Source organism: Anopheles maculipalpis, chromosome 3RL (genome assembly GCF_943734695.1).
Source record: "Anopheles maculipalpis chromosome 3RL, idAnoMacuDA_375_x, whole genome shotgun sequence".
Lineage (NCBI taxonomy): Eukaryota > Metazoa > Arthropoda > Insecta > Diptera > Culicidae > Anopheles > Anopheles maculipalpis.
Genome location: NC_064872.1, coordinates 52712924 through 52737250, shown reverse-complemented (window position 1 = coordinate 52737250; position 24327 = coordinate 52712924). Strand labels below are relative to the sequence as shown.

At 43.1% G+C, this 24327-nt stretch overlaps 5 protein-coding genes across 5 annotated transcripts in view; 2 read left to right on the top strand and 3 right to left on the bottom strand.

Annotated features, from left to right (window-relative positions):
* Nucleotides 1–24327, top strand: part of LOC126561389 (tectonin beta-propeller repeat-containing protein) — a 445867-nt gene that overhangs the window by 385820 nt on the left and 35720 nt on the right. The window lies entirely within an intron of this gene.
* The window catches only part of LOC126563311 (LITAF domain-containing protein-like), a 317379-nt gene that overhangs the window by 293023 nt on the left and 29 nt on the right, over nucleotides 1–24327 (top strand). The window lies entirely within an intron of this gene.
* LOC126563330 (mitochondrial pyruvate carrier 2-like) lies at nucleotides 2871–3455 on the bottom strand. Its single transcript, XM_050219962.1, has 3 exons — nucleotides 3343–3455; nucleotides 3194–3234; nucleotides 2871–3104 (listed from the first exon to the last, which is right to left on the bottom strand). Exons 1-3 carry the CDS (start codon nucleotides 3425–3427, stop codon nucleotides 2874–2876), a joined length of 357 nt encoding a protein of 118 aa, XP_050075919.1. The 5' UTR covers nucleotides 3428–3455; the 3' UTR covers nucleotides 2871–2873.
* LOC126561949 (deformed epidermal autoregulatory factor 1) lies at nucleotides 6331–13524 on the bottom strand. Its single transcript, XM_050218337.1, has 5 exons — nucleotides 13433–13524; nucleotides 7996–8680; nucleotides 7346–7876; nucleotides 6686–6921; nucleotides 6331–6597 (listed from the first exon to the last, which is right to left on the bottom strand). The coding sequence occupies exons 1-5, from the start codon at nucleotides 13499–13501 to the stop codon at nucleotides 6427–6429; spliced, it is 1692 nt and encodes a 563-aa protein (XP_050074294.1). The 5' UTR covers nucleotides 13502–13524; the 3' UTR covers nucleotides 6331–6426.
* Nucleotides 15706–24318, bottom strand: LOC126562091 (catalase-like). Its single transcript, XM_050218508.1, has 2 exons — nucleotides 24220–24318; nucleotides 15706–17167 (listed from the first exon to the last, which is right to left on the bottom strand). Exons 1-2 carry the CDS (start codon nucleotides 24271–24273, stop codon nucleotides 15707–15709), a joined length of 1515 nt encoding a protein of 504 aa, XP_050074465.1. The 5' UTR covers nucleotides 24274–24318; the 3' UTR covers nucleotide 15706.

Genomic DNA, 24327 nt, shown 5'->3' with positions numbered 1-24327 from the left:
CTATTGTCACAGGTTAACAGTCCTTTTGCACCAAATCACAACACTATTGCACGCTTAAGTCCTTCGGCTCTCTCTGCAATTATGCTTGTTTTATTTTTCGCTACAAATTTCGAGTTTCAACCCTTAATTCATGCATCCACTGCCACTGGGCTTCAAACTCCTACTGAACGAAAACATCCAGCAGACTGGTCCTGGCATATCCTGAAGCATCATTTGTGTTGGGACGACTCGGCAGCCATCTTGAAAAATACAGCATCCTGACTTTGCCATTGGACAAGGGAATGCTGTAGTCACGCCCACCGCTGGCCAGAACATTTGGGCAGTCTGTTACTATTATTGTTATTCCTGCAGATGGGGCATCCGTTATGCTGATCGCAGGTGCAAACCATACGAAAGGGCGATATTTTAATCAAGAGGACACCGACACCGACTTTAAATATATTTCTCTCTTAAGTAATTGTGCATGCTTTAAACAGAGTCATGGGGCTATACCGAGAGATATGATTTAGATGAATGATATTTTACAAAAGTAATCAACATTGCTTCAAAATAAGTTTTTTTTACGTTGATATTGAGGAGCAGTTTCGTTTATTAATCTTTGAGAATTGCAATATTTTGCATCTCTATCGTTTCGTTTTTTCGTTTAATGTCAGTTAATGATGTAGCAACATTGTGTAATCGCTTTAAAATCGTTAAGTTATAATACAGAAATTATACTGTCTCTGTAATGTCGGACGCTGTAAAATGTAGATAACTCTGCATCACATCTTCGATTGTTCATACTGCTACATTTTGCTCTGTTGTACGAAAGCCTCGGAAATTCGTGATCTACCATTTTTGGGTTGTCTTATCTTGTTTTACTCATAGTTGTCTAACAACTATACCTCCAACAGCTCTCTAAGGAAGATGGCCAAACTTATTGAAGTTACTCTAAATGATTTTGCAGGAAAAGCCTTACTTTTCCATCAATCTGATTGAGTTTTGGTGAATATAATGAACAAGCGAGTTGGCCCAGAGATGAAACCAGTTTTCGCATGGCAGAATCAGGGTTCAAATCCCATCCGAACCGTACCCCCCCGTGGTATGGTGTATTATCAAGTCTAGTAAGCAGACGTGACCTAGAATATCCTTATGCCAATAAGGACTAGAATGAACAAGTTAGCCGTGAAATGGATTTGTTTAAGTGCTCAGGATTGAGCACATTGCGTCGACATGGCCAGGTCTCCAATCAGTTTCCATGAAACTCGGTCTAGGGCTGCAGTCCTCCATGCACGGCTACACCCGATCTCCGACAGGTTAGACTCCACTTGATCCAGCCAACGAGCTCGCTGTGCTCCTCAACTCCTCGTGCCGAACGGGTCGCTGATGAGCACCTTCATGTTGGGGCATGAGTCCGGCATCCTCATCATCCTTCCGGCTTTGACTACCGTCAGGATATCAGCACCACCAAACAGCTCAACTAGCTCATGGTTCATTCTCCTTCCCCACACGCCCTGCTCGCACACATCGCCAAAGATAGTCCTTAGCACCCGCCGTTCGAAAATGGCGAGTGCGTTGGCGTCCTCCGTCCTCCATCAGCATAGTCTAAAACTCGTACCCAGAGAGGACTACCGGACATATTAAGGTTGAATCGTTATACATCATTATATAACCAGTAAATGGTCAACAAGTATTCTCCAATGTGATCAGATCGTGTCGATTTCGTTTGAACAGTCTATGGCACTCAACAAATCTCGTCGTACACTACCTCAAACGCTACGCCCCTGGACAACGTCGTCCACCCGTGTAGATCACCAACTCTTAGGGAAACCTTTCGACACATGTCATTGTTGTCCAACCACCGCAAACGTGATTCTGTCGATTGAAGCTGTGCTACTCAGTGAGGTCAGATTCCTGAGGATGATCTCCATGGCGTAAAGTAAAATGTTCTTGCGTTAGTTTTCTATCCTCGAAGTACTCTTTCCGGGCTAATAAAATTTCCTCGAACTTTTTAAGCGCGATTGTACAAGTTTAAGTACCACGGGTTTCCCTTGATGATTGTTACCATGCTCCTTGCACAGACCCTTTAAATTATGCATATTATGCCAATTTGTCCATGTGCTTCGAAACATACGTATAGATCAGCCACTTTTTACGATAACCAATTCGGTTGTTGCTTAAGCTCGGGGCCCCACGTGGCCACTAGTCCGCGACGCTTGTGCTATTAACAAAAAAAAAAAAAAACTTGTTTATTCATAAGTATAAGAATTCTAGTAACGAAAATATTGAAAATTTTACATTAGCTAGACGAAAGTATTGAGACATAATTTATAAACTTATGCAGAGAAATGCAAATTATTGGGTGCGTCGAGCCAGCTTTAGTTTCCCGGGCTGACTTTATAGGGCATTGATATACATGCATACATTACATTTTATTTTCTATGTCAATTGCACCGGTTTCCGTAACCATTGTGGATGATTTTGTGTCTATTTTTGCTGGTTTGGTAATGCATTGGGTGTTTTTTTTTTTATATCATTGATCAGGGATTTAAAGTTGACTCGTCGCACTATTTCTTTTGCACCTGTAATTTTCTTGTCATGTAGTGGCTTCGGCAAATCGAAGAATTTTAAGACGCTCGAATTGAAAATAAAAGTCATATAGTTGTTCTTTCACAATCCCATTAACAGTTTCAAACAGATTCCATTTACATGACTGTTTTATCTTTTGTGCATTTATTTATACTGTACACATTCTAATATCATTTACAACAAGTTTGCACTGTACAGTTCAAGCAGAATAAAAGGTGTACAAAATCAGCAGTGTTTTATAAACACTACTGTGTTCATTTTTTTACATTCAGGATTGAGATAGTACAACTCATTCGCAAATTGATCTATGCAGCAGCTTTCGGTGCTTTGCGGGAGAAGTCCCAGGCGCGATACAATTGCAATATTTGCGTACCGGCCACAAACAAGTTCACGGAGAACAAGCCCCAATTTTTGGGAATGATAACCAACGAGTACCGGGACCAAATAATTCCGGTCGCTGCCAATGAGGCAGACTGCGAAATTGACAGCTGATCTGCGGGACGACGAAGGTCACTCAATCCGGCTACGACTAAACCCTAAAAATAAACAAAACCTGTATAAGGTCGCTTGGTACAATCACGATCGCTTCCACACATTGGAAGCTACCGACGACGCTCAAACATACCCATTTGAACACGGGTGCCCAGAAGAAAACTGTTTTCGGTCCTGTGGAGCATACAAGAAGAACAACCCAAGTTAGCCAGTATTGCCAAAATTCAACACAATTGGACGGATGTTACATAAACGGCATCGCAGATGGGCCAACTAGCTTACCTGCCGCATGGTTCCAGAGTGGCCGTAATGCGTTAGGGACAAATTTGTCGGCCGCGTTTACGACACCATGATAAATCTTCGACATGGTAGGGAATATTCGAGGTAGAACAGGGAACTGGTACCGTACCGTACTGAGCTGTATGCTAAAGGAAATAAAAATAAATTATTTACACCAGCCCAAAACCATCCAGCACCATCAAAACAATCATTAGCTTTGTTTTCAACTACGAGTTCAGTACTACAAGTGAGGTTAACTTGAAAATGAATATTTGTGATTCTTTTAAAACAGTTTTTAATTGTAAAAAGTGTTTATTTCAATTAAAAGGAAATTTTTTTGAAGGGATGCAGTAATTTACAATAATTAATTCGCCAAAGGTTAGCAAACCAACACGTCTTGTGTGATATTTTGTTGAGCATCTGTGAAATTGTTATTGCATGTCCAGTGGTTTGCAACCAACATAACCTGATTTTTTTTAGTAATTTAGTTTTACAGGTTTAATGGTAGAGACGACAGACGGCATGGCATGACAAGGAATCAAATATCATCTCGAACCTTTCCCTCGTAGTAGTTACTACGTGGTATTGATAAGTTAAGTTACAAAAAACCATTCGCGGTGGCCGGCCTGACACAGTTTTAGTTAGATCTTTCAGCCATGAAGGAAGCCCTATTACAATTTACCCAAATCAAAAATGGTAAACGAGTTTAAAAACATCTTTTCGTACCAAACCTATTCAGTTCAATAGATACACATTGTTTAAGATTTTCAAATATTTATTTCTTTTTTCGTATGACACCAGCAATCTAATTTAGATCCTGTATTTAGCTAAAGTATGTTGTTTTCTTAGTTCACGCTACATTCAAATATTCACATCTATAATTGCATTTCATTGTATAAAATTTCGTTTATCGCACGAGATACTTGACACCCTGTTGCTAAACTCTTTACGAACTAAATCTTTGCAGCGTAAATATGGATATAACGCATACCGGTTGGATCATTGCACACGCATGAACAGATGAGGGAAACTATCGTCTATTGCACGTATTGCAAGACCGTTTTTGCTTTAAATTAATTGTCCTTCCTTTGTCGTTCGGTCCCCTCTGCTATTCTTTACGCCGTCTTTGCACATTACAGTAAGGTGATGAATTGAAATAAACGAACAATAAGTAATCCGTTGTAAGACAGACATAAATTAACAAAATATTAACAAATGGTAAGTAGGTGTGTTACCGTGTGCAGTGGTACAGTAGTATGTTCATCATTCGTTTGGTCATTGTAATGGTTATGCACTAATTCGCTACGACACTATTTTGTAAGAAAATTCGCACGAAGAAATACATCAATATTTCAAATGTGATTGATTTTGGTTTTACAATGCATCAAAATGTTGTATTGCATGCAGATGATGGTGAACCAAAAATAGGAAGGTTCGAACGATATTTTACTACCGATTTTCTTATGCATTACTGTACAGTTAGTGAATGAATACGAGAACACAGGAACCAAAAAGCGGGGAAACAACGGACGACGTTCTAAATATTCAGTTCATTTTGCTTCCGTGTAGGTTATCGCCTACATTGCCTTAAGTTAGTAAGGAAGGTTGTGGTAGAGATACAATTAGTTTAAGAAAATCTTTCACTAGACACTTCGCGTGTATTGCCTTAAAATCTACAAATCTTTTCAATTTCCAAAGAACATTTAAACCAAGCACAATAAAAAAAAAACGATTGCTGATATACGAAGTATAAGCAAACTACCATCACAAAGAAAGAAGGAGAACAAAATAAAGCAAACGATATGGTAAACGAATCAGCAACTTATCAGGAAAATTATACTACAAGACAACAACTACGAAAGAAAAATCTTTTACCACTTTTTAATCATTCATTTTGTTTTCAAACGAACGCATAAAAACCCCCTCTCATCTTACCTTACTACGTGACTACAGTCTTTCCACGGCTCTATCTTTCGAACTACAAGTTAATACAAATTTCTTGTGCACCCTGGAACTCTTCCTTTCCCCTTATTCCTTCGCTTTCGTTAAAATTATCTAACCAGATGCCTAAATCTAAAATAATCTTTCCTTTTACACGCATGCGAAGGTACCAACGATGATTTTTATCTGCCCAATCGGAAGTATATATGTACCGTGATACTACAACTCGTACTCCATTTCCTACCACCAAAGGGGCTCAAAGAAAAAGAAGTATTTTTAAAATAAAATCATTCTTGTACGTTATGTGGGCGTGCCGCAAAACTAAGGATACTTTCTTCTACTTAAATATACATCCAATTACATACATGTAATGATTGGTTTTAATTGATCTAACATAACAAAACATAGGCGTAAAAGTACAATAATATTACTATAAAATATGTACGATCTTTACAATATCTAGACATTATCATACAATTGCAAGGAGCGAAACACTCCTTAACACTTCGTTGAAAAGTACTCGCAAGGAAGTAACTTTAGCACGTCTATTTCAATTACGATGCAATTTTCATTGTATCATTTGATTAGTTCATGTGTCTCTCTAGAGCATCAATCGAAAAGTGTTTTAGCATTGCTTTTTGCTTTCATCGTTTCACCATGGAAACGAGAAGAAAGTACATTTAGTCTTGGTTCGACTTCTCAACCTTTACACCTCTCCATTGTTGAGCAAAAGCTCAGTTCTGAAGAATTGTGCTTACACTCTGTACACTGGCATCGGTGATAAGTGCTTGCAACATAAAACGAAAATAGAATACATATGATGAACAACAATCATACGCAAAAATTCAATTTAATATTTCTGAAAACCCGATGCCAATGCAATGCGATTCAATCTCACTTTTTACAATACCAAGCTGATTTGCTCGGTTGACGTGAATAGTTTACTATCTAGTGAAAATTTACGGAAAGTAATATTTTACTAGATAGTATACTATCCAACACATCCCACGCCGCGTAGCGTGTTATCGGTTTACCAAGGAAGTATCCTGTTTGTCCTTCATCGGAGTCCAGCCGATCGATTTGTTAGATTTGCACACGTCGATCAAGCTTTACCCTTGCGGGTTGGTCCGATTAGAACATTAAAGGCTATTGCGTTTCGTCCACTATTAGCATTATCTGATGCGTTGGTTCCTGCGTACTGCGCACACACTCGTTCTGGTGCGTTATCCAGTCTTTGCGCTGACAGAACGTCGAACAGTACGGTGTCCTCCGGCACAGCGAACATTCGGCCAAAGCTTCTCGGTTACAGTTGGCGCACTACGGAGAGAAGATAAGCCATGCAAGTCTTAGTACAATCGGGCGAGAATCAACGAATCACAGCTCAATGTTAATGCCGTGTTCTTACCTTTTTATTCGCATGGATAGATCCCGGGGGAATGCAGTTGCTGTTGATGCTTTGCTCCTGTTCGAGTTGTGTCACGGTAAGTATTGCGGCATCCCGTTCCCGTTGCATACATTCCAGCTGGCGGTTATGCATCTCCTGCGTTTCCACAATGCATTTTCGCATTTCCTGCACCATTTTCATGAGCTGCGTGCAGAACGATTTCATCCTTTCGAATGGTAAATTAGCTTCAGCTAACACTGCAAAGAAAAAAAGGATTTTTCAATACAAATTTGTCTTAGCAGTGTGTTAGTTGACTGATTTTGTCAATAACAATCATGCTATGTTTATCAGACAATGGTGAGTTGTTTGATTGGATATTTTGTAATGAGTGATAAACAATCCAAGCGCCTGGAGAAATTAATCGCAAATGCTAAACAGAACACCCGAACCGTTCCGAATCCAATCCGGAAAAGTGCCGAATCCGCCGGCATATTAAACAAAACCCTATGTTTTATCGATTGAAACAGCGAAGCAACACTGATGCAATGTGTGTTAAAATCGGAAAATGTTGTACATCTTAAATCCTGCATTATTCTGCTGCTATTCTAATGCCTGTTCTATGGGCTGATAAACCCGGTAAAGACCATTTCTCCGGGACGGATATTAAAAACATAAGCTTACATTGAGTTTGTTGGTCCACGAATTCTGTCGTTGAGTCGATTCCCTCCGTTAACGTTTGCCACGGTTCCTCTTTGGTTGTGATCAATTCGTTCTGCAGCTCCTGCTGCTGTTCCTGCTGCACAACCTTCACCGTCGTAGTGGTCGTTGTGGTGCTCGTATTGTTGGTAATGATGGGAGTTGCATTTATTGTGGCGGTCGCTTGATGTAGCTGTTGCCGTGTGGCCGCATGCACTTGTGCTGCTTGCACAGCTACCTGCTGCTGATTATTTATGGCGGTATTGTTCGTCGTGGTGGTACTATTGCTGCTAATGATGGCATTGTTGGTGTGTGCTGCGTTGTTGTTGCTGGTAGAATTGTTGTTGCTGTTAACAATGGTGCCAGATGTGCTGGTGGCGTTCGCGCCGGTTGACGTGGCCGAACCCGTCGTGACGACGATGCGCTTCTTTTTGTCCAGCTGGGGTGGTTCGTGTTCACTTTGGTTTCTTCGTCGGCGCTTGTAAGGTGTGAAAAGACGCACGGGACCAGTTGCAGCTAAAATGGAAGATACAACATTATTATAACTGAAAACATGTGTATGTAACTTGATGGAATACAAATAATAGTAACACAAAAAATACTACAAATTATCTTTATATTTACAAAATACTCACTTTCTCCAGACTCATCGTCACAGCACGCAGAACAGGTGCAGCTAGTGGCGTGCGGCGTTAGGATACCTTCGTCGATGAGCGTCTGCAAGCTACGTCCACCATACCTTATCGATCGTTTCCAGTCTTTGCTCGAGCCTCTGCCACAGATGTTTTCGAACTCACTCGGCGTGTACCAACCGTCCTTATGCTTGATGCATTTCCCCCGCCCGCCCGAACCTAGCCGGCTTTTGTACAGTTCACCGGTCGTGGTTTTACAGCGCACCTGCAATATCTCCACGTTGGCCAAATGGTTCGCTAGTGCACTGTTACCCTCGACACGGTACTCCTGGGTGGTTTGTTGCTGTGAGGATTGCTGCGAATTGTTCTGCGACTGGCCGCTTTCCACCAGCCCCGAGTCATCCTGCTGCTGGTTGTTGTTGTCGGAGGAACTCTGCTGCTGGATCACGATATGTGTCTGTTTCAGTTCGTTGCCCAAATCTCCGACCACCGTACTGCTCGAGACGAATCCGTTGTTGTCGACGCAAATCATTGGTTTAAAGTGTTGTATTTGTTCGGTGGTGAGAACGTTGAAGGTAGCTCCACCAATTAGTGTACCAACCGGAAGTGATACTGGCACCTGTACTACTGTATTTCCTTGCTGAACGTCGGTAGTGGCCACCAGGCGTGTGCGTGGAGGCAATGCAACCTACAAAAGAAGATAGAAGATCAGCCATTAGATTAACCTAGCTTTGTAAGTGATTTAACTGTAATTGTAAGCATAAGGCAATGCCATACAACTTTATTTAACATTATTTGTGCTACAATTCTGGTGCTGAGTCGACAATGGCGCCGGAAAGTCATTCGACGGCCGGCGTGACCTAGAAGATCGTTAAGCCAAGAATAAGCTGTGCTACTCCTTCGAAGGTCAGCTTTTTTTTGGTACATTGACATAAAATTTCATTAATGATTCACACAGTGCTCAAACGAAATTACTCTATTCGTTTTCCATGTTCAACGAACATATTTTTAAAACGACACATGAAGCTTGAATAGTCTGCAGAACGAGGTCTTTTGACATTAACTGTGGCAGACCGAATGCTTGTTTAAGTAGGATCTTTACACCAGGGTGGAATGTTTTACTAATCTGTGCCTAACCATACATCCAATTTGAATAACCCATCGGGTTAAGGTCAGGATTGATAGATTTCCATGAACCACGAGTCCATACAAATAAACGAGAGTTAATGACTTAGGATGCGATCTGCAGAGAAGTAAGTAGTACGCTACCTAGCAAAGCACGTTGTGATGTAAAATTCCGATATTTATTTATTTTAAGTATGACGACTTTTTTTTTGAACCTCCAATGACAATTTACAATCAACGACGAACAACTTGTGTTTGAACAGGATTATCATTTGTCTGTTATTTTTAAAAAGGAAAGCTTGTTGTAGTTCTTGTTGGTTCTAAAAACTGTAAAAAATTTTCTTGATGATTCTGTGCAGCAAGCTTGCTTTTATGTAGCATTTACCGGATACCGAGCAATCTCCACCCGGACTAATTTTATTGCATTATTGCAGTCTTTGGTCCTTAGAATCTCACTTAACAATTTCCATTGCTTAGAATATTCGTCTACATACTTATTTATACAATGTTTATTTGTGATTACTGGGCACAAATTGAATCCTACACACTTGGCGATATCTTAGGGCAAACAAACTTGAGATCACTAATTTTGCATTAATTTTTTTACTCATGGAATGAAGTAGTATTCATACTGATATAAAAACAATTGAACACTAAAATTAATAGTTAAAAATTCAGGTTGACCCTGTAGGAAATTGTATTCCTGTTGCTTGTTTTCTATTGCGGAGCTAATGCATCTCTCAACAACATAACCGTAGCATTGTAAACATAGTAATGCATTTTTGCAACTGTATCGATAAGCATGGAGTACTCATCGAGACACGAATATCAGCGCGAGACCCAATATCTATTTCAATCGAAGTCGTGTTCGCTTGCTGACAAAGCCATACACTGCGCATGTTTGCCTTCGAGTGCTCGGGAAGCATTTATCTGAAAGCATCAGAATAGCAGGGGGGGGCATCGAGAGAGGAAGTAAATGCTTGGAAGTGAAAGTAACGAGCCGTTCGCCACGCGTCGCCAGCGACGTACGGTAGCGGGTTGAGGAAAAATAGACTCATTCGAAAGTTCGTACTATCGAGAACAAGTTAAAAATGAAAGCCGCAGCAAGTACCGTCAGTTGCGCTAACTCTCTGCAGCGCTCGTTGAAGGCAACAAACATTCATTCGCCAACGTCTCGAAAATAGCTGTCGAATGCAATGGACCGACGACTGCAAGGCAATCCTTGACTGTGCCCAAAATGTGCTCCACTTTCGTTCACCTTCCTTGGTTGCGCGTTGGTCAAACCTGACCTTTGACACACGATTGTGACCCGAAAGGACTGCATCTCGCTGTCGCTGATTCATGCACCATGTCGAACGAGAAGATCGTCGATGGTGGGCCGCGTGTGTACTTATTTGGTTGGTGCGAATACGCTCGACGGGCTCTGCGCTTTACGCAAACGGACAACGTCGTGTGTGGCGCAAGCCACGTGCACATGTGCGTATGGAGCGAAGATGTTCGCGCGTTGTATATACGAAATACGTGCGGACGGAATCGTGGCGGGCACAATCTATGGCACGAAGCTGGGATGAGTTCGCGTTCTTCGTGCGATCAGCTGGAAACGTACAGAAGCATATCTTGAACGAGCCGAGTGAACACATGGCCGCGACGACGGAGTAGTTGTCTTTGTGGCCGATTGAACCGATACTACAACCGAATGCAAGCAGCAGCAGCAGTCCCTCCCCACTCCCTGGCTAATGTTGCCACCGTTGGCTGTCGGGTGTTTCATAAATTTGTTCAGTCCCGAAGGCCATCACAGATTTTTCGGTTAGTCACGGTCGGGCCAAAACTCCACTCTGCCAAAGCGTTTGCTGATCGGACAGGTGTTGTCGCGTACCGTCGTGAAGTCTTTGGGGGAGGGTGTGGGGAATCACTCGGAGCGAAAGAGGGCTAACGCAAGGGCGAATCTAGACGCACTGCCACCGAAGGCGATAAAAAAAACGTAAACAAACCCACCGACGGCCACCCGAAAACGGGACGGAACGAACATAGGCAGAAAGCGAAATCCGACCGACCCGACCCGACCACATTTCACGACCATTTCCGAACGGGCCATACCCTATATCAAACGGTATACACGGTGTGTACACCAAGAACCGCGGAAAGGGAACCCCGTAGAGAAGTGGAGGCAAGACGAAGAAAAATACGAACGTCTAACGTAAGAAAAACACTCCAGAATGCAGTTGAGCGGGTATATTTGCCGCGATGATCCAGCGAGAACTGTCCTGAGATCTTCGAGACAGAGACCGATCATCCGTCAGCCGCAAAGGGTACGCGGCCGACCTTAGAGCATCTCGTTCTGTGTGCTGTGCATCACCAGACAGTGAACAAAACAGAGAACACAATCATAAGCCTTAACCGATCGCAAAGTTGCTCTTACATCAGTGCGGGAGATGAACAGGTAGCCTTCTCGCCGCTGAGAGCTGGGCGATGATGTTTCGTTCGCTCTAGAATTGCTTCTTCGCGGTTTCTTTATGTTGATGTGTGCGTATATTGTTAGCGACCATTCGCCTTAGGTATCAATGAAAAATGCATACAAATCCAAGACGGCCTCTTCTACCATCATGACCAAGCTCATTTCATCTGGTCATTCTATCCCTTAAAGTACGCAATTTTGCAAACGAATTGTGCAAATAAAATCTGAAGCTGCATCGAAATCGACAAAAGTGTATCGAGTGTAACAAATCAGTATTTTAAAGTTTCATTACGTTTGCATGTAATAGCCTCTGTTTCTCGCCGTTGACCCTTTACACTTCAGCTCATAGTTAATAAGGTCTTATCGGAGGTAGATTAATGGTAGGTGGCGAGTACTCAAGCAAGCCATTTTTTGTATGGCATTTTTCGCTAGAGGTTATAACTTCAAAGACTGGAAATTTATACTCTCTTGTGCGCACACGCATATTGCACACATACAACCCATGCGCACCCAACGGTGGTAGAGTGTAACACTGTTGAAGGGCTTTGTTTTCAGGTCAATTTTAAAATCAGCGTCTCTTGGCTACTGCAACAAATAACACCTCAGAGATACCAATAGATGGTACTATGAGGCTGTTTGCGTCCGTCATAATTTTAAATGCTAACCTATCCTATCGTATTGCATTTACCAAAAGCCTACACCAATAACAATCAATGAGCCAAACATTTTCTCACTCTCGTTAGACAGATTTTACAAACCCAGTTCCTTCGAGAGACAATCCCGGGCGGCCCACAGCGCGACTTACGTCACACTTACTGTCCGATTACGTTTAGACGAGACAAACTAGCGGACGGAAAGGAAAGCCACGCGTGCAGTATATTTGTTGCTCACCCCATCAGGGGACACAAATCTAGCAACGCTTTGTCGCTGGTTCCGACTGCCGACTGGCGACTCCAGTTGAGAAATGTCGATGCTGTCCCAAGGAGAAAAAAAAAGTTCCGCTGCGATAGGAAACGACGGACGCACGATGATCGCAGCATAACGATTCGACCGCGCGGCTCGCGATGCTGCTGATGTGTCAAGAGAGGGAACAAAGGGAGAGGATTGCGTGAGCATGTGTGCTTGTGTTTGTGTGCTGGTGTCGTCTCGTTCGGGGACACACAGAGCCACCCCGATTGCTATACGCGTGTTCGTTTGCCTTTCGCGTTATGTTCCTACTCGAGGGTGTTGCTGCTGATGATGTTGATGCCAATGCAGCGGCCGAGATTTGACCGACATATTCGGACGTTCCCTGTTCGTAACTCCGTGTGCACTGTCCGATCGATCTCACCCGATCGGGCGGCATGGTCGGTCGGTTTTTTGTGTGTTGTTGTTTTTGTCTCTGTTGTCAAGCAATCGCGGATCTGGTGGGGCTAGGCGGGAATGGGTCTTTCGCTTGCTGCCGTTGTGTTGTTCAGCGGCAGGTTTGCCTTCATCCGTGGAGAAGCTTTTCCGCTTAGTGAGGAAGGACTTTTCAGCCCAAGGCGTATCCAACGCTTTTGAAGGTTTACACATTTACACTAACCTGCCCAACGACCAGGGGAACGCTTTTATCAAGACACGACCATCCTGGATGTTGACAAAGTCACACACTATTATTTTCACAGCTAAAAGCAAAACACACAACTGTCAAAAACACGTCAAACAGCAGCTACATCACAGCAAGTCTCCATAACCATTGTTCCTATGTTTATCGACTTTTCGCACTGTTCTTCTGCTTCTCCCCCACTCCCCCCAGCTCGAGGACATGGGCGGAGGGGGATATTCGTAGCAACGAATGCAACTGCACGGGAGCAGCATCTGCACTGATTTATACATTACCTCTTCACCGTTGTCGAGTTTGACGTGTTCCTCGGCTTCGTCCGAAAGTTCCGGAATCTCCGAATCCATTGAAGTGTGGCTTTCCGGTGGGGACGAACGAGAAGTTTGACTACACAGCAGCAGCAAGGACAATCAAAATTGCGAAGGATGATTTCGCCGAATCCGCTTCACGTCCGCTAACACGTTCGGTGTTACGACGACCGACGATGATGATGACAGAAACCGAAAGCCTCCCAGAGCCTGTCGGCCGAACGGACGGAGATATTTTCAGCGGAATTTTGCTTCCGTCCTCGGCGTTGATCCTGTACTGCCACGGGGACAAAGCGACAGACGAGGCTACGGGATGTATTGGAGTTTTCTCCTGTATGTGCGCCTGCCTGCCAACTGCTGCTGTTGCTGCTACTGCCGCCTGGTGGAGTTCTCGCTAGCTGGGGCGCGTGCGTATGTGTACGCGTAGGAACACACAAAAAGGGATTCCTCCCGTGCTGGTGCGTGCGTGACGGAACTGTTGGGGAAGGGGAAGGGTGGAGGTTGGAAGGTACAGGTGCGGATCGCTGTTCGAGATGTGTTGTTTTGCTGCGCCCTCAGCGGAGCGACAACGTCCGAATCGACCAACCGACGACCGATAATCGCGCCTCTACGAATACCAACGACGACGACGAGCGAGCGAGCGAGCGAGCGAACGCGCGCGCGGTATTTCCAACACACAAATTCGGATTTTCTGGTTTCCCGATCCCGTACCGTTCTACCACTGTGTGCGTGTATGTGCGTGCGTGTGTGTGTGTGCGTGTGTTTTCGGGCGGCGCGCTCTCACCCGATGCTGGCGCGTGGACAATCGTGCGCTACAAAAACACCAACGGGGTAGGCTTGCACTAAGCGGACGCTTCAACAGCACTCACCGGTGCGAGGCAGGCTGCAAAAGTTTTAACGGGAAAGTCTCGAACCACCACTACGCAGTGTGTGGTGTCGCGCACGACGCTCAAACCCACTTGTCACAAACCAAACGCAAAACGAGCGAAACGCAGATTCCGGGAGTTTTGGGTTTCCACACAAACATGTAGCACAGCTCTTCCGGGAATCTTTATCAGAAGCCCTGCACGGCAGATCACTGGACACGGTTATCAACCTTTGAGCGGAACACTTTCGGAAACAAAGCGCGTTTTGACATTCCCATCCACTGTGGTGTGCCACTGTAGTGTGCCACAGATACCCGTCAAAGCTAATGCTATACGCTAATGCTGCTGTTTGTTGCCTGCGCCTTTTCACCCTAAAAGCAATAATTGTACACATACACGCACATTGTCGGACACACTTCATTTGGATCGGACAATGGTAGGTCGTGGTTCCACGTATCGGTCAATATTATGTGCTGTAATTATTTTGAAACACGGTGGGTTCCTCTTCTTATTGATGTCAAACTAATGATGAGTTTTGAGCTTAAACCGCACTCTTAAGATATAAACGCATGTTTCATGTCTTGATCTTCCAACAAAAATGTATCTTTTGTTAAATATGCAATTATAGGATTTATTTTACTGATGGACACATTATTATGGTAATAAATTGTCAAACAATGTTATAGTTACAATTATTAAGTTTGAACTTACCTCTTTTTTCGAATACGAACAATGGGCCTCCGACAAAGCGAATCAAAAATGTCGTCCATATTTCAAAGCACGGATAATCCGACTCCGACAGTTTGCAAGCAGCGTTATCTACATTTAGGCGCAGTAAGGAAAAACTGATTTTTTTTATCTTTATTTACCATACGAACATTTTATAACGTTATTGCATAAAACCAACAGTTATTGGGGATCATAGGATAATGTTACGGAGTATTTAAAAGACTTGAAACTCTTGAAAACCGTCACTATGTGGTATCTTTATTCCGGAACTCGGGGAACTGATTTGGTGGAGATTTGAAAAACTGTTTTGTATTTTTATAAAACCACCAGATTTTATTTATTCCGTAAAATTGTTTACAAAAATAACAAATATACGAGTGACTGGCACGCGCACATGAATATTGCACTCGAGCACATTTATACTGGATTTTCAGCAGTTGAGCGTGGAATACAATGAACATATCGAAAATACAGAAAAAAAAACATATAACGGCCCCCTTGTTCCAGTTGTTGATATAGATTCGAAACAAAATGATTTCCGATAGTTTCGTAAGAAGCCGACCCACTTTCTTAACCTTTTCACCGGTTCATCATCAAATGTTACACGATACCGAATGCTTTGCGTAATCGGTTAAAGAGTAATTATCATTTACAAACTGGCCGAACGGTGCAGCTTCAGTCCCTCCGACAGCTGACGGCCAAAATCGGCATCGACCATGGCGAAATTCTTTACCGCACGCTCTTGCAAGAACGGCGAAGCGTTCTTCAAGTGTCCCACAATGTTGTTAACCAACCGCTTGCGGCCAGCATCATCTAGCACGCGACGGTAGAATGCAGCCGGCTGCGAGAAATCGTCATCTTCCGGAACTTCATAGCGATCTACATCGCCAGACAGCTTAAACGGCGAGTTCTGCAGCTTATGCGCCACTGGGCACGTCTGCGGGCCGCTGAAGGAGTTCGGGAAGTAGTTCGGGGCACCACCCTGATTGTCGGTGCAGTTCATCGGTCCGTCGCGTTGGTAGTTGCGAACGGGCACGCGATAGGGACAGTTGACCGGCAGCATCAAGTAATTGGCACCCACGCGATGACGGTGCGTGTCGGCGTACGCGAAGAGACGCGCCTGCAGCATCTTGTCTGGGGATGGTTCGATACCGGGCACGAGGTGAGATGGGGCAAAGGCAGCCTGCTCAACCTCGGCGAAATAGTTGCTCGGGTTGCGATCGAGCACCATGCGACCGACTGGAATTAGCGGGAATTCGTTCTGGGGCCAAACCTTGGTCAGATCGAACGGATTGTACGGAACCTTTTCGGCCTGCTCGAAGGTCATCACCTGGATCTTCAGTGTCCAGCTCGGGAAGTCTTTCTTAGCAATCGCATTGTAAAGATCACGAATACTGTAGTCCGGATCGCTGCCGGACAGCTCATCGGCACGAGACGTGTCCAGGTTCTTGATACCCTGGTCCGTTTTGAAGTGGAACTTGCAGTACACTGGCTTGCCGTCAGCGTTAACCAGCTTGTAGGTATGCGAACCGTATCCATTCATGAAACGGTAGCCGTCCGGAGTACCACGGTCGGAGAACAGGAACATGACTTGATGCGTCGTCTCCGGTCGAAGTGAAATGAAATCCCAGAACATGTCCGGGTCCTTCAGATGGGTGGCCGGGTTGCGTTTCTGGGTGTGAATGAAGCTCGGGAACAGCACCGGATCGCGGATGAAGAAGATGGGCGTATTGTTGCCCACCATATCCCACACACCATCGTCCGTGTAGAACTTGACGGCAAAACCACGCGGGTCACGCACGGTATCAGCAGATCCGCTCTCACCACCCACGGTAGAGAAACGCACGGCCAGTGGCGTTTTCTTGCCAACCTTCTCGAACAACTTCGCGGCACAGTACTTGGTGATGTCGTTCGTGACCTCAAAGTAGCCGAAAGCACCGGCACCCTTAGCGTGCACAACACGCTCCGGAATACGCTCACGGTCAAAGTGGGCCAGCTCGTCGATTAGGTGAACGTCCTGAAGCAAAACCGGGCCACGTGGACCGGCCGTCTGGGAGGCGGTCTTCGTACCGACGGGAGCACCATGGCTCATGGTAGCCGTCGTCTTTTCCTGCAACGATAACACGAAATGATAAAATGGTAAAAGTCAAGACCAAAACACTCATAAATTTAACTACGATTTCTCTACATCTCATCACTGAATCAATGCTCCATTTTCATTGACTCTAATTTCTTACGCACGCATCATTCTAATCAGCTAGACATGTCCAACTAATCCGACAACAAGTTAGAAAGGATGAAAATGCTCAATTTCCAATACGATCTTGAACGATGCCAAGATCTTGCCCAGTTCATCAGCTCAACGGCATGCTTAACCAGGGTAACTAAAACGTAGAAGAGGGAAAAAAATGACTGACCCAGATAGATTCCAGGTGCGTTCACGCGACTGTAACCGTGGGTTCCTCACGCGCAAACAGAATTCGCGCGTGACTTTCGAATGCAGTGCACAGCGGTTTTCTGTGCTAAGAGAGCAATAGCCATTCACCGTGGGTGTTTTATTAGGGACGCACAAAGGGTGCTTGTGGTCAAAAATTTAAAATGTTAAAGAGGAATCACTATTTAAACCCATTTATCGATACACATATCGGTTAAAATTGTACAAAAGCCGCTCTAAGTGTAATAACTTGAAAAACTTTTACTGTAAGTCAGATTGAATGGAACGATGAGCAAATATTGGGGAGTGTAAATCTACTAAAAATGGAAAGATAGACTAACTTTGGACGTCGATGATTATCCAACTATTGCTCAATGTTGGTAAAATGCCTACGTTCAAGAAGCATTGTACAAAAACACTGATTGTAGTCTCCCTTGGAGTACTTCCCACAAACTTATATTGGTATTTTAATTTGGGCAGTACGGAGTCGGATTTAAAGATATCAACTCCAAATTAATCGATAGCCATGTGATACCTTATTTATTTTATTTATTTATTTTATCGTCTTTTTTTTTACTTTATAATCTCTATAAGATTAAGGATTGCGATTTGGAGTTTGTCCTGCTTTTTTTAAGATCTACCATCTCAAAGATTGCACCACTCACTGTAACTTCCGCTTTGCAGTATTTACAATTCGCTAGAAAACTTAATACCCAAGACAATCGATGTTTTGGAGGTTCGTTAGAACACATGATCCTCGCAAGAAAAAGCTTCATTTTTTTAAATCGTCATAAAACGTAAGCTACGTTAATATTCGAAATATCCTAACTAGTACTTAAGGAAAACAACAAAAACAAAACAATATTTAAGTGACACTTTTTTTACGTGTTTCCCTATCTGACACAAATTATGACAAGAAAATCACTACTTAACAACAAAACACACAAAGGAGTCATCTTTATAACTGCAGCAACACAGCACTAATAAACCCTGCGCAGTTTAAACTTAACCACAATTAAAAGCAACCTTCACGGTGTGTTACATTTGCATCTTACTACCATTCTTCTACCCCTGTTTTTGCGGCAGAATGCACCAGAGGCCGTCCATCCAAACGACATGCAACATATTCAAACTAGAGCATCGTGCTTATGTATATCGTTAAGTAGCGTAGCTTTTGTTTGCTGTGCGCTGGGGCAAGGGATATTTAAATTTGACCCTGGCTGGACAGCACAGCCAGCGCAACACAGGAAGCAACGTGGAACCGACACCCTTTGGAACGAAAGCTTCGATTGCCAGATTTCTTTTTTTTTTTGCTCTATAGCTCGTCTAAGTGCATCGTCTGCGTCTGCTTGCATGTCTGCGTCTGCTCGCTTGTCTGCGATCCTTGAAAGTCGGTTAGCAAATTATTTGACCAGTTAACAAAAACGCATTGTGGGTGCTAACAGTTAGCACTGTACACATTTAGCATGCCGGGACGGTTCGCTGAACACTGCACGAGATTGAAGCATGCCGGTTTGTAACTCACATTTTGATCAAATATACAAAAAAACGCCCAATAACCATTTTATCATACATTATCAATTCGCGTGCTCTATGTGATCAAGGGAATGTCAAAGAAAAGGCTGCCATTAGCGCGGCTCTTGTTACCGGGGTGCCAAACAAATAAACTCCATGTTGGTTGGGGATTGTTGTGTTGCAGCAATTGATTCGATTGTTGTGGTGTGTGCGCTACGCTATCACGTCTATTCGACCAAATCTTATCAGAGCTTTGTCGCGAGTACATATGTAATCTCCGAAAAATATAGCTGTAATAAAGCCAAAGAAATCGACCCCGTTTAAATGACGGCGCAGAAAGACACACGCTTTAGCGGAAAAAATGATAGTACAATAGAATTACATAAACAAGCAAAAAAGGAATTACAAAACACTGCATGCACACGCTCTTTACCACAGCCCGCCAGGTATGCATGCACAGAGACTGTTGTGGATCGTCCAATGTGTTGCTCGTCGAAAAACATGTAACATCATTGAACTGAGGTGTGCTTTATCTTATCACAAAAGAAGGTTTACTTAAAAAAAGGTCACCAGCAGAGCTAAACAAGACAATAACTATATTTTGCATCGTGTGGACAAACGCGTGCAGAGGTGTTTTCAGTTTTAGCAAATTATCTTATCAAAAATTTGCTGGCTTAGAAAATGTATGAATTCTTTGCACACGGTACACTAGAACTTCTCATGCTAAATCACGCCATGAACTTTAACCTCCTTGCAAGTTATTCGATGATGCTTAAATATATCTCATTTATTTTATTTCTTCTAACAAAAGTCATTTAATTATCTTATTAGCAACCAGGGCACCAATAAAAACATTAATGCTACAATTATATTCATATGCCCAAGGCAAAATGTGAGGCGCACACAAGCTCGCACTTGCAGTCGTACCGGTTCCTGAGAGGATTGCCGCCGCCACTAACCGATTCCTCGACATTATGATCGGAGCGTAAAAACAGCAACTTAAATAGGGAGAAAACAACCCCCAAACCGGTCACGCTTAACATCTCAATGAGTCGCTGCTGTATGAGAGGGTAGCGAGCATTTTGAAATATTTTTTAAAATTTTTTTTTTAGATCAACAACTGCTCGAATTCTTCGCTGTATTGCCAAGTCAAGGGAAACGCATGCGTCGGGTCTGTTACTCAAGCTGTTGGAGCTTGCGCTTGTTAACAATTTTCTCGCGATTGCATTTCCAGCCGACCGATGTTTCTTGCACACAGATTTTTTTTTCTAGATGCGTGGTACAGCGACAACAATTTACTGAGGAAGGAGCTTATTATAATTATAATCATTGCAATGTTTTTATTTTAGTATGATGATGTTAATATATTTTTGTTCATAATAATAACATACAAAGAAAAACTAATGCTTTTAGAGGAAGGAGTGCCAAATACCGCACACCACACACAGGATTCAAGCTGATAAGAATCCTTCAGATAGTTGCAACTCGCCCAACCAAATCAAAGGCCAATCATTAATACCTGTCCCTACAAGTTGTATTTCGTTCACATGTAATTAAAAAAACCGTAAACATTCTCCACAATTCTTGCATGTGAAGAATTTGCCAGGCACAGAACTCGTTTTAGCACGTCACCTCTAAAACTGAAGTTTCTTCTTTGGAATTTGCGGTACAAATAAGCATCAAAGGAAGGCCACATTGCACACTGTGAGAGCAGTATTTTAGAAACATTGCCATACACATGTCCGCGTCCAGTTTTCTTGCTCCACAATCGAGCATACTCAGCATTCTTCAATCAATTCTGTGCTTCAATGTCAGAAAGTAACCGAAGGGTGATTAGTTTTCACACAAAGCGCCGTACGATTGTCTTATTTTTCTGTGATGCTACATAACACATCTCACAACCACAGCTGTGAGCAATGTGGAGGCCATTTTGAACCCAAAGGAAGATGATTGATAATTCCAAACTCATGCCACAGCTCCACACTTATCATTGTTGATTCAACAACGCCACACAGTTCCAACGGTGGCACGGCCGCAGAAAAGAAATGACAAAAACGCAAGTACCATCGCTGGGCTGTAAAGTGCGAAAAAGGAGAAAACGAGTCAATATGGTTAACAGATTTGCTAAGTCATTTAGTTTTTTTTTTGCATGCAACTAAGTATAAAAGACCAGTGTTAATAGGCCACCTTTGCCAGCATATCAAACAGCATACAGTTCTTGATTGATCGCCCTGGGACTGTTTTGCCATACTGTAATTCATCCATACAAGCTACCTCATACGAAATGCTGATACTACAAACCATCAACCGGATTGGGCTGTCCAATGGAGCAGCAGCATCCTCAAATTGATATTGGTAAAGTTTCTTGTTGTTCAAAACAAAGAATGATAAGCTCTATCTCAGCTTCAACTCGCCAGCCAGAGACGATTGGCCCTAGACGTTTCAAATTGCTGAACATTTGTTAATTTCGCTAGCTTGACGAAACTTTCACAGCTGTCAACCGTGGTTTAACCTATTGACCAGAGGCCAACAATTAAGACCCCCCAAGCAAATCTAAACAAAACCGTCATCTATACATCCCGGTAGCAGATTAGAGCTTATCAGTAGGTCAGCACTTTACGTTCGGAGAATCGACCATTCCCTTATTTATCGGGGATGAAGACATTGAAAAAAAAAACCTTACCCGTACCTTCGTAAACTGTCCCAAATTTGATAAAGAAACTTATTTACTCGTCCCTCTACTCAGTCCCGGTTGACTGATTGGAGAAATCCGTTTTGCGGTAAGTTCATGTTTCTTTAGCACGCAGGAGGGTTAAGTACTGGTCGCTTGGTGTTATGTGACAGGTCGTTACAGACTATCGACAATCTTAAGAGGTACAGCAGGGGCTCATTAAATGGGCGCGTTATCTTGTATCACCGGTACGATAATGGGTGGGGGGGTTGAAGCTCTCTGCGAAACGCCGGGTTATACGCACAAGCACACAAACTACGGCAAGTTTGTGCACGTACCGATATGAGAAGGACTTTGATATCTAACCATCGCGCCATGGAAGTTGATATGCACCACGAGCGATTAACTCTATCATTGACATAAACGGCTCCGAAGTGATCTTAACTGATGTGGTCAGTGTAGCTTTCGATGCTCACGTAAAGTTCCGATCGCGATGGCGCGGTTTGTGCTGTAATTATATTTAACCAGATCATCGAGCGCAATGACTTTATAGGCAACAGCATAAAAATAACCTTTTGTTAATCACATTTCACCCATCGGTTCGGTCATAATTATCTTCTCGGTTTGGACGATTGGTCCGACTAGTGCGTGTTTTTTTGTCATGTTTTAATAGCCGTCTCATCACTCATCAATGTATTGCTAATGTTGATTGAATGCTTATTTTGTAACAATTAAAGTTAGAACTTTACTATTCAATAAATACAGCTATTGGATAAAGCACATTCCAGCGGTTACAATATTAAGATTGTGAAACTGTGCTTGTTCGGTTGCTTAATGTCTAGCACAATGAAGCGAAAATCTGTACATCCCGGCTAATTGATTACATCGTCTTAAGGTGTTAAGATAGCAGCTTGCGGTAAAAATTGCATGAAATGAAAAATGTACTGCGAAATCGCGTGATTGATGCATATTATTCTCGAATTACCGTCGGATGATGTACAGTCGATGTGTAATGCATTCTTTTGCATTCAACCGACACAAAGAGTTTTGTATCTATTCCGCTGCGAACTATAATTAATCACACCTGCATCAGTAGGTAGCCATCGCATTAGTAATCACATGTAAGTTTGTTTAGCTGCAGCTGATCGGCTTGCAATTAAGCTATCAATGCGAATAAATTATAAAACGGTTTTCGAGTTCTTTTCAGAACAAATGCACGCCATCATCATCGATACATGACATGTAGCGGCTAGTGAATCCTACTTAATAAATTAACTGTTCCAATAACTTCCAAAGCTCTCACCACCAAGCAATTTCGCAATCGTGTAATTATTTGTTCCGCCCTTCTGATTACGATTCTTGTACGTGATTCCGTGTCTTATGAAGGTTATCCAAACAATCAAATCATCGGAATAAATCAACCAACCAACGGTGAGGAATTGGTTAATTTAATATCTCAGTGATCTGCTCTATCGAGGTGTAACGGTTTAGTTAAATCATTGCGCAGCAATTTCAGCTGCAAGGATTTGTTTTTCAATAGATTATGCATTTGCTTGGCAGGAGCTTGAACCATCATCGAACCGGAACCTATTTCATCATCAGTCGGTCAGCTTTTGGCTTGCTAGTGTGTTAGGGCATGGGGCCGGCTGTCGTTAAGTGATTCACAGTTCTTGCCTGCTAATTTTGCAAATCATGCTATCGATGGCTGCCGACTGACTAGTAGCAAGGTAGTGTCGGGCGGGTGAGTGGGGTGAGATGCGCAGTCCCTCTGTGTGTACTGGGGTAAATATTTGAAAATGGCGTTATCATTTCCAGATGCACCCACTTGTGATGGTTTTATTTACATTTCTATGTAAGATATGGGGAGGAGAAGATAAAATTTCATACAGGAAGACTTCTTTTTTTTGTGGTGCAGTTTATACTTCACTAAGTAGTTTAACTACAAAATACTAAAATCAAATTGACCAAACAAACACTTTATGCAACGATAACCGTACAACAGCATCGTATTACATGATCGAATGTATCAACCGTCCGATTGAGGTTGAACAGTCAGGCTATTTGAAAGCTTTTTTCCCGCTTGTAAGCCAACAAAAACAGATTTACCAACTGATCAAGGTTTTCACCGTCCAATGGCATTGGGTCGTAAGATCCCATGAATTTACAACGCTAAAGAGAGACGTGTTGATTCCAGCACGGTCGTTCAGTCTTTAATTCCAGCCTTACTACACTGCGCAGTTTTCTTCGCAGCAGCACTCTCCTTACTCATAATCTATACCCTACGATCGGACGGTACAATGCTCACTGTATGCTTTGCGTTCTACAATTTTCGCCATTCGAGAATCGCCACTTGATGAATAAAGATTAACCGTACGGTGCCATTTTTCGTTGTCGTGTGCCTCCCGTGTTGTTCGCCAAACCATGGAACAACAACAAAAAATGGTAATGGATGTTTGCGCCGAAGCTTTGGGTTTGTGCTTCAAAGTTCGATATTGTCAGGACACGACAATGAAATGGCCAAACATTTCACTCTCTTTCTTACCTTTTGGGCATCCTTGAACGCATTAAGCTGGTTTTCGGCCGGATTGCGCGACATTGTTGATGAGTTTTGCTTTTACTTCACTGTCACAACGCGAATGGGTGGAACCGG

Coding starts and splice junctions, on each gene's coding strand:
- LOC126563330 (XM_050219962.1), bottom strand. CDS start 3,427: ATGTCGAAGATTTATCATGGTGTCGTAAACGCGGCCGACAAATTTGTC. Junction 3,235..3,342: donor ACTCTGGAACCATGCGGCAG/GTAAGCTAGTTG, acceptor TATGCTCCACAG/GACCGAAAACAGTTTTCTTC. Junction 3,105..3,193: donor GGGCACCCGTGTTCAAATGG/GTATGTTTGAGC, acceptor GTTTATTTTTAG/GGTTTAGTCGTAGCCGGATT.
- LOC126561949 (XM_050218337.1), bottom strand. CDS start 13,501: ATGGATTCGGAGATTCCGGAACTTTCGGACGAAGCCGAGGAACACGTC. Junction 8,681..13,432: donor AACTCGACAACGGTGAAGAG/GTAATGTATAAA, acceptor CTTCTTTTGTAG/GTTGCATTGCCTCCACGCAC. Junction 7,877..7,995: donor TGACGATGAGTCTGGAGAAA/GTGAGTATTTTG, acceptor CTTCCATTTTAG/CTGCAACTGGTCCCGTGCGT.
- LOC126562091 (XM_050218508.1), bottom strand. CDS start 24,273: ATGTCGCGCAATCCGGCCGAAAACCAGCTTAATGCGTTCAAGGATGCC. Junction 17,168..24,219: donor CGTTCAAGGATGCCCAAAAG/GTAAGAAAGAGA, acceptor TTATCGTTGCAG/GAAAAGACGACGGCTACCAT.